Consider the following 9,666-nt stretch of genomic DNA (forward strand, 5'->3'; position numbering starts at 1 on the left):
CCTTGCATGAACAGTCTAAACATATCAATTATGATCAATTGAATCAACATCCTGCCAGACTGATGCCTCCCCAGGTGATTTGTATTCAGCAAAAGTTTTATTGCGGCTAGGATATGTCTTCTATCAAAAGGGCACAACACAAAATTGAAGCAAGACAGAAGTCATGGTACAGACTGGATGTTCTGTTAATGTCTCATTGATGTTTTCACTGTGGTGTCCAGGACTGACCAGTCTCACATTCAGGATTCAACAGCACATAAGGCTATTAGACTGCATATGCAGAACGTATGGCTCTGCCATGGCTGTGTCTAGCTTAGTCCTGACCATTCTGACTCACAGTGGCTCTCTAGGTCCTGGGCAGCTGTAACTCTGAGCCCATCTGCCTGAGTTTCATTTAGCTGGAGATGTCTAAACTTGGCACCTTCTGCATGCAGTGCATGTGCTTTGCCTATGGAACTTCCCTGAGAAACTCTTCTTCTCTTCCCCATCCTTTTTCCATGCCGTCCCTGAAGTGCTAATATCTGAATGATAGAGAGACTCCACAGAGACAGGGTGTTCCTTCCAATTCTGCAGGAACACTGAGGCCATAATCCATAAAGCTACATTATATATCCATGTAACCAAGTTTTATATTTTATTTATTCCAAGACTCATCATCATCAGGATACCTTTGTATTCAGCAGGCATCATTTGATATGCCAAACAATTCAGTACTATACAGCTGGAGCTCAAAGTAGAAACCCAGGACTCGTTTATAGGAGAGACCCAATAATGCAGCTGCAAACTTACATTCAGCTACCATAAAAATGGAGGACAGTCCTTTCTCTTAACTTGTTAACCAATTAGGTTAGCTAAACTTCTTGTTTTGTTTCTCCTGCACAACTTGTGTTGCCCCAGAGACCCATGCAAGTGCTGACACACGCAAGCATTCTTCAGTAACATTTTATCTTGCAGCCTGACATTAAAGCTATTTTGCTGTGGCAGTTTCCATGTTGACAACACTGGCGCCCCTGTTCCATTCTCTCTGAAAAATAGGTCACCCCTTTCTTTACTGCAGTGAGTGTAGTGAGAACAAAAGCAAAGTTTAATATATTAGGGAAAGGTGAACTCAGCTCAGAAGGTGCCCATCTTAGACCCTGATGTAAAGGACCCCTATCCGCACTCTCAAATTATTTTGTACTTTGCTCTCTGACCCTCTCTGCTACAATGTAAAAAATAGCAAGAATGGACTTGGCAGAGCCCTCCCTGTCAGCTGCTTAGACCATGCAGCAAACCAGCCCAAGGCAGAGAGAAAGTGGAGTGAGCAACTGAGGTGCCCAAAGGAAAGGCTCAGCCAAAACTGTTACTGTTTGCATACAGGTTGGTAGCAGTGTTGGTCTGCCAATCAAAACAAAATAAAAAATAAAAAAATTCTTCCAGTAGCACCTTAGAGACCAACTAGGAAAAAGCAAGGGGTGTGATGGCTAAAGATTGCGGGGGGAAGGGGAAGAGCCCCTTGCCTGTGGTATTGGCGTGTGTGGGACTAAGTCCAGAGTGCTGGACCTCCAGCCCTTGCTCAGTTGAAAAGGGCAGCCCCTGTGAAAATTTAGTTAGCAACCACGGTATTGCACTGGTTGCAGAGCTGCAGGCATCTTTCCTCCTGCCATGCCAGTGTCTGCAGCCTAGTCTTCGGGGGGGGGGGGGATGCTGATGTGGTCCAGCTTTCAGAGTTTAACTAAATAAAGTCAGGGAGCAAAGCCACAGCCAGACACATCTGCGAGGCCTCAGTGTGAACCCTGAACAAGTCAACAGTCCATGAATGGGGCTCATAGGATTGCAGAGTCCCCAAAGCCAACTGGAATCTCACCCCACTTTTACAATTTCTCACCTGTCTTTTCATATTGTTTCAATAAAATAATGATGGTCTTTTTCTTTTTTTTGCAGAAAGACTGGAGAGATAATTAAAAAGTGATCAAGCTACTTCCAAAACAACTTGTTTAATGCTTTCCAGATTATTCACAACAACAAAATTATGATTTCAGTGCACTTTACTTTTAGAAAAACAACAGTGGGGCGTAACAAAAATCAGTAAGCATAAACTTTAACTTTATGAACTTCTTTGTCTTCACATTCTCTTTCTTTGTTGTAATAATAGAAAGTATTGTCCCTTCTCTGAAGCTTCTTCACAAATCCAGTTTCAGGCCACCTTTCCACCTGTGTGCAGAAGGACAAGGGGGTGGGAAGCACATGTCTTTCAACAGCTGGCACAATGCAAAAAGGTATCCATCAGCGATGAGATATAAGTGCATGCGATGTCAGGAGAGGGGCAGTTCCTCTGGTGGGGGACACATCATGCTCCATCTGGGGCCATTTCCCGGGGTGTGGCCAATGGCGCAGGCCGGCAGCTTCTAGGAACCACAGGTGAGAGCTGAGTGCAGGGTGGGGACCAAAGGGGGACAAACGGCCCCAAAAGGAGCACAACCTCCCCATGTAAATGGTGATATTTTAGGTAATATCGGACCAGTCAATATAATTAATTAATTAATTAAGGTGTGATCCCCAGTTTGTATGTAATGATAATACATTTTGTATATTTGATATCTAGATTGTAATCTATGATGAATTGTTTAAGCTGATGCTCGTCAATTCTGTACCTCTATAACCGTCTCCGTACTTGTGCCTCTTCTACAAAATGAAGCTGCCAGACCTGTTTCCCTCCCTCTGTGAGACCTTAAATATGTCATAAAGGTAAAGGGACCCCTGACCATTAGGTCCAGTCGCAGACGATTCTGGGGTTGCGGCACTCATCTCACTTTACTGGCCGAGGGAGCTGGCGTACAGCTTCTGGGTCATGTGGCCAGCATGACTAAGCCACTTCTGGTGAACCAGAGCAGCACATGGAAATGCCGTTTACCTTCCCGCAGGAGTGGTACCTATTTATCTACTTGCACTGCGTGCTTTTGAACTGCTAGGTTGGCAGTAGCAGGGACCGAGCAATGAGAGCTCATCCCGTCACGGGGATTTGAACCGCCAACCTTCTGATCGGCAAGCACTAGGCTCGCGGGGATTTGAACTGCCGATCTTCTGATCGGCAAGCACTAGGTTTAACCCAGAGCGCCACCCGCATCCCTAAATATGTCATGGTTTCTCATAAATAATAAAGTGATACAGAGAACCAAAGGGAACAAAAACATATCTTCAATTCCACAATATTTTAGTGTTTTATCCAGTCTTGTGACCATCATCCACTTGAAGGCCATTCATCTCAATTAGTAAAGGATACTTTCAAATGTTTTCAATGGTAATTTTAGGGTGCTCATTTGCTCTATGAATAAATGAGCTAAAATCTGCTCTAACAAAATCTGCTCTAAACAAAATGGGAGAAACTCTGTGTTCTCTGGCACATAGGATTCTCCCAGGGTGACAGCTTTTATGAAATCCAAAACACAGAAAGCCATACGTTCCATGATAGTTCTCAAAAAACCTAGGGCTTTTGAAGGGTCAGAAGCTGGAAGGCCAAAAGGTCCAGCTCCATTCAATCTCATGATTGTCAGCAATGGATAACTACAAAGGACTCTGGAATGCTCACCTGGAAAAAAACAGGGAATAATTCTTCAAAATGAAATGCTAGAGGGTGCGAGCACAGGGGCATCATGTCCCCCTGGGGAGGAAACATTTTCACTGCTCAACCTTACTGAGTAGGGTGAACAGCACCAGAGCACCCTAATAACTGCCTCTTTGCAGTCCAAGCTGGTTTCATTGTTGCTGGAGTGGGCATAACAGCTCCCCAGGCAGGAAGGTGTGCAGGCAATCCTTTAGCAGGCAAATGCCAGACATGTGGTATGTAGCCGGAGCGTACATGAAATGCAGCTGTAATACCAGCATTCTCCTCCTCCCCCTGTTAAGTGTGTGATTCCTGTTGATTAGTCAAGGATACCAGAACCTCCACACACTGTGAAACTAAGTATCAGCCATTCAGTTGTTTAAAAGGCAGAGATGATCCATTTCTCATGGCTGAATGAATGACATGAAGAGCAACTTCTGAGCTGTACTCATGGCCAGGATCCAAAGAGCTACTTTAAGCACGCCCAAGGAGCTGGGCATGCTTGGCGGGATATTTGGCTTTCCCCTTTATATCAAACCCTCCAAATGCTTCAGCACGTCCCTTCAGATTCAATAATGGCATGCTATGTGTAAGGAGAGGAGCTGACGTTCACAAAATGCTGGTACAAAGTGTTCTTGAGCAGGTGAAATTATTTATGCAATTCTTTGAATCCCAGCCAATGATTTTATGTATCATACTTTTCTTCTGCACCCTGAGAGACTCCAAAAGCAATCTGGGTAGCAAAGTGGAGGCCTGTACACGACACCCAGTGGCCCTACCAAATAGTAATCAAAAGTCAGGGAAACAGGTTCGTGTGTTCCACCAACACATGCACACAAAATCATGACAGTCAGAATTTCTGCACCTGGGGTAGGATCCAACTGAGTCCTACTCAGAGTTATTGGTATCCATCTGTCTCAAGAGACAATGGAGTGCATGTCTGGGGGTTATGTCAAATTGCTGTGCCAGCAGCACTGAAATGACTTCCCTGAAGCACAAGCTTGGGCAGTGTGACTGGAGGTCCTGGGCTGCCCAGAAAACAAGACCCTCCTCTCAGCCTCTCTGATGGGGTCCAAAGCAAAGCAAGATGTTTGGCACCAGTTTGGCTGCAGGAGTTGATGGAAGGAAGCATACAAGGCACCATCCAACCGTCTTACGGACTCCAGAATTCTGCAGGGTGTACTTCTTAGCCTTTTCTTCTGCCAAAGATATCCCACAAGGGAGCAGAGGTTTAGGATCAGAGTTTTCCTTCTTCTAGATGAGCACCCTTCCCAGATTCATGAGCCCTGTCTGCTCCTCACTTCCATCCATAGCACATGCAGAAACCGCCTTCTTGACCGTTGAACCCACTATCGGTCTCATCCACTCAATCCACCAGAGCCTGCCTTGGCCTACAGGGGAAGCCCTTAACTTACAGGGGGCGGGGAGAGAGAGAGAGACCCACCAATTTCCTCCTGGTTTAGCCAGCCAATCGAAGCCATTTCCCAGGGTGTGGCCACTGTCACATCCTGACAGCTTCTAGGAGCCACAGGTTAAGAGTTGAGTGCAGAGTAGGGACCAAAGGTGGACAAACTACCCCAGAAGGAGCATGATGTGCCCCCCATCAGATAGTACCCCTCCCCAACACCCCATACACCATACTTAGAGCAGACCCACTGAAATCAGTGGACCAGTCATGTCCACTGATGACAGTGGGTCTGCTCTGAATAGGAGTATTGAATATTGAATTGAGTATTGAGAACTGAGTATTGAATATTGAACTCAATCACACTTATTTCTGAGTAAGCATAGGATTGCTGTTATTCCACCTCATTTCTGATGTGAATTTTGTGAATGGGAAGACCTGCAAATATGTCTTGAGATGGAGGTGCGATTTGAGTAACCACTACTGATTCACAAAGACACCAATAGCTTTAAAAGCCAGTGAAGCTTCCCAAGTTGGTTCCTATGGGACAAGACATTTGAGGCAGTCTCCAAGTGAAAGATTACTGGTCCCCTAACACAGCCTAAAAACTTTCTTGTTCTTGTTCTTCTTCACTTTCTGAGGGTGTACACAGGGGCAAATCAGTTCAGGCAGAGAACACAAATATTTAAAAAAATGAATTATGGTCATAGAAAACATTTATATGCAATATTTTAAAAGGACAGAATGTTTACCATTAAACTACAAAATGCTTGCATAATTATGAAGTCTTACCATGTCTACATGCTTCACTTGCTTATATTCAATTTCATCCCTATATCCGGCTTGCTGAAATCTGTAGAGATTCTCAACTTCACCTGACCATATCTTGGCACGATGTATGGATTTAGGTTTGGTGTCAATACTGGCTGTGGCTCCAGAGACATCACCAGTTAATTTGCTGAAAGCAATTTTTAAAGAGTTTCAATTGTATGGAGAACGCTTGAGAGTTAGAAGTGATTTTCAACTGAATGTGGATGTAAAAAGACATGAGCACTGTAAAATAATTATAGTTTGTTAAAACATCTAGAGCAAAACACAAGTAAACAATATCCCAGTGTGTTAAGTACAATAATCTATCAACTAGATGAAGCTATATTTAAAATGCAGGACAAATGAGTGGGGACACATGACATTTACAGGGTATATTCTGCCTCTCCACAATCCCGCATTTGGCAAAAGGAAGCCAAGTCTTTGTTGCTGAAATATGATGTCATGGACTGTGGCTCTGGATCCCAATTTCCTCTCCAAGATCTTTCTGGCAGCAAACAATAGCTGACATCTTTGTAGAACAATTCCACAGGGTGCAATTTTTCTCTTCCATTGAGATCTCTTTAGCAGCGAAGTGGGAATTTCTCTTTGCTTTAAAAAAGGATCTTTGGAAGGGAGAATTGGGTTCTCAGGACATGTGTCCATAGGGTACAATTCCCCTTCCCCTTCTGTTTTCTTCTGTACCCAAGCAGGCAAGGGCCAACATTGGTGCACTGCCTTCTGCTGACAGAGTCATCCTAGCACACAGAGTCTTTTCTCCGGACCTCCACTCGCCTTACATGGAAACCCCATCTGGAAGCAATTAAGCTAATATCTGGTCATTCTACTGGGCAGCTATATAGGTTATTCCATTCAAAGGGCAGGCAGCTAATCAACCCAGCTATAAAAATCTTTGTCTCAAATCCTTGCCCAAATGCTCTACGGGGCTGAGATATGGGGAACTGGTGTTAAATCTGAAATAGAGGCCCTACAAAATAAATTTATGAGGCAGATTTTTAGGGTTTCGCTGCGGGACACCAGCAGCCCACCTTAGAGCTGAGTTGCACCTCCCCTTACTAGCAGCCAGAATGGATCTAGCCTATCTGAGATACTGGTGCATGCTAAATGCCTTCGAGTATCATACTCTTAATAAGCTCTGCTGGTTAGAGCAATTAAAGACTGGGGGCTGGGCAGAAAAGTGCCAATATAACCTTAAGGCTTATAATATTCAAATGGAGAACCACTTAGCCCTTAGAAATTGGATTATTAATCAGGATGCCAACCAAGACAGAGTATCCATCATTGCTGCCCATTACTCTACTTGGTACCCCCAAATTAAGACCAGTCACTCAAGGCCCTGTTACCTTGGGACTCTGACCTTCCCACAACTTTGCAGGGCCTTTGCAGAACTAAGATTCCAACAGATGCCCTCAGCATGTTTAGAGGGGAGATATCAGGGAATTCCCCATATGGATCGCAAATGTATATATAGATGTCATCAGGCAGAGGACATCACACACTATCTGCTGATTTGCCCTCTGTATACAACGCCCAGAGGGAAATTTATATTCCTAATTGGCTTCCAGGTCGATCTGCACAGGAAGTGACAGTTGAACTCCCAGCAGATAAACATCTACATATTAAACACCAGGTAGCCAAATTTGCGCTGGCAGCCAAGGAGCTCCATTCCAGCTACATGAATGCACTCCAATTTTAAATATAGTGTTGTACATTTCTTTTATGTTGTGAACTGCTACAGGTTATGTTGTATGATTTTAGATGAAAGTTTTTCTTTTATTCTCTGTTGTCCATTGTAAAGGCCTTGGCTATATTCAATAAAATTGACAGAATGGACTTAGGCAACAGAAATACTGCATTCCAAACAACACAAAGTTTTAGTGCCACTAATTGTCTCACCTCTACAAGTTGTGATGGATTAACTTTCTCTTAGATAATATAGGCCCACATATGAAAAGAACTGTCAGTGAAGAATGGAAACAAACTAGCATGTTAACGTGAAGACTCTGATTATCACCACTTACGAGTCTTCAAGGCTATCTGATTCTCTCCTGAATGATGTCCCAGGCACATCTGACACAGGTGCTTCATCGGAGGAGAAAGCTGAACATGGTACATCCTTACCATCCATGAATGCTACTGGGTTTTCCATAATAGCTCCTGCTAAAACAAAAACAAAAGTAGCCAAAAGTGTGTAGAGCACTTTCACCTACTGCTGCCTGCAAGTACCTGTGAGTGACTTAATGAAACTTTGAATACAAAGAAATCCAATTTTTAACTGAATTAAAAACCAGGAAGGGTCTAATATGTGCTTTTGGAATCACTTGGGAAAATAAAAAATAAAAAAATTCCTTCCAGTAGCACCTTAGAGACCAACTAAGTTTGTTCATGGTATGAGCTTTCGTGTACATGCACACTTCTTCAGATACACTGAAACAGAAGTCACCAGACCCTTATATATAGTGAGAGAGTGAGGAGGTGTATTACTCAGAAGGGTAGTGGGAATGGGTGATTGGCTGATGGGTGTGGAAAACCTGTTGACTGTTAATGACTGCAACTGGCCTTACAGGAAAAAGCAAGGGGTGAGATGGCTAAAGATAGCTTTGTCATGTATAATGAGATAAGAATCCAATGTCTCTATTCAGACCAGGTCTCTCCATGGTTTTAAGTTTGGTAATTAGTTGCAATTCAGCAACTTCTTTTTCCAGTCTATTTTTGAAATTCCTTTGTAGTAAGACAGCTACCAGTACTTTGAGATCTTGTATAGAATGTCCTAGAAGACTGAAGTCTTCTCCTACCTGTAATTGGGAATATACATCATTTATTTACTTGTGAATTGCTCCCTCTCTCTCTATACCATATTTTTCCATGTATAAGACTATGTTTCCCCCCAATTTTTTAAGTTTTAAATTGGGGGTCATCTGATACACGGAATATTTAAAATATTTATTTCTTAATTTTGGGCTCAAAAAATAGGGGTCGTCTTATACATGGGGGGATCTTATAGACAGAAAAAGTACCATAACTTGGGGGGGGGGAGTTAGGAGTTTTGTTTATTTGCCTCATTGCCTCTCTTCCTCTCTGGTTACCTGGAGGCGCCTGTAGAGATGGAAAGGCCCCCTTTAAGTGGCGGCAGCACCTGTTGCCTGGACCTTCCTAGGGATGAGTGTTTGCTGGCGCAGCACTGGAGGAGGCAGCGCACTAGGGAAAGGGCTGCGAGGCGGAACTCCTTCGGCTCTGGGAGACAGGGTGGCCCCTGAGGAGGGACCTTGGGCTCCGCCGCCTGAGGCAGCCCCCTCCCCCCCCCCCACCCCGCAGGCAGGACCCCAATTCCCCCCCTTCAGGGTTGGGGTTCCTTAAAGGCTCGCCGCCGCCGCCCTTCCTTCTCCCGGGGGCCATTTAAAGCGTAAAAAAATCCCCAACAGCCGTAAAAGAAACAACCTTTTGGGCTTCTTTTTTTAAATATAAAGTTAACCCCGCTAAGGGAAACGGGAGGCGGGGCTGTCGGTCGAGATATCGCGATATTTGAAATCTGAAAGGGGTGGAGCACTACTTGGGGCGGGACCAAGGAACTCGAGGTGGGCGGGGCTGGCTGGGAACCCAATCAGCAACGCTTATTTCTGGGACAGGGAACGTGCCGTTTTCCCGACCCCCCCCCCCCCGGTCCTGCCGTGATTCCCTCCGGGCCCCCTCGGCTCTCCCGCACTTCCAGCCGAAGCCCCGCCCCCGCTCGTCCCACCCGCCCCGCGTAGCGGAGCCTCGACTCACCCCTGACGGGAGCGTCTCCGCGCGCGCCGTTTCCCCCTCACTCAGCGGTTGTGCGGTTGCTTAGCAATCTTCGGCGGGAGTTCGG

At 44.9% G+C, this 9,666-nt stretch overlaps 1 protein-coding gene across 1 annotated transcript; it reads right to left on the reverse strand.

Moving 5' to 3' along the window:
* Positions 1-1,964: 1,964 nt before the first annotated feature.
* Positions 1,965-9,629, reverse strand: MEIG1 (meiosis/spermiogenesis associated 1). Its single transcript, XM_033163132.1, has 4 exons — positions 9,582-9,629; positions 7,838-7,973; positions 5,781-5,946; positions 1,965-2,193 (listed from the first exon to the last, which is right to left on the reverse strand). Exons 2-4 carry the CDS (start codon positions 7,963-7,965, stop codon positions 2,065-2,067), a joined length of 423 nt encoding a protein of 140 aa, XP_033019023.1. The 5' UTR covers positions 7,966-7,973; positions 9,582-9,629; the 3' UTR covers positions 1,965-2,064.
* Between the last annotated feature and the right edge of the window lie 37 nt (positions 9,630-9,666).

This window comes from Lacerta agilis, chromosome 10 (assembly GCF_009819535.1).
Source record: "Lacerta agilis isolate rLacAgi1 chromosome 10, rLacAgi1.pri, whole genome shotgun sequence".
In the NCBI taxonomy this organism is placed as follows: Eukaryota; Metazoa; Chordata; class Lepidosauria; order Squamata; family Lacertidae; genus Lacerta; species Lacerta agilis.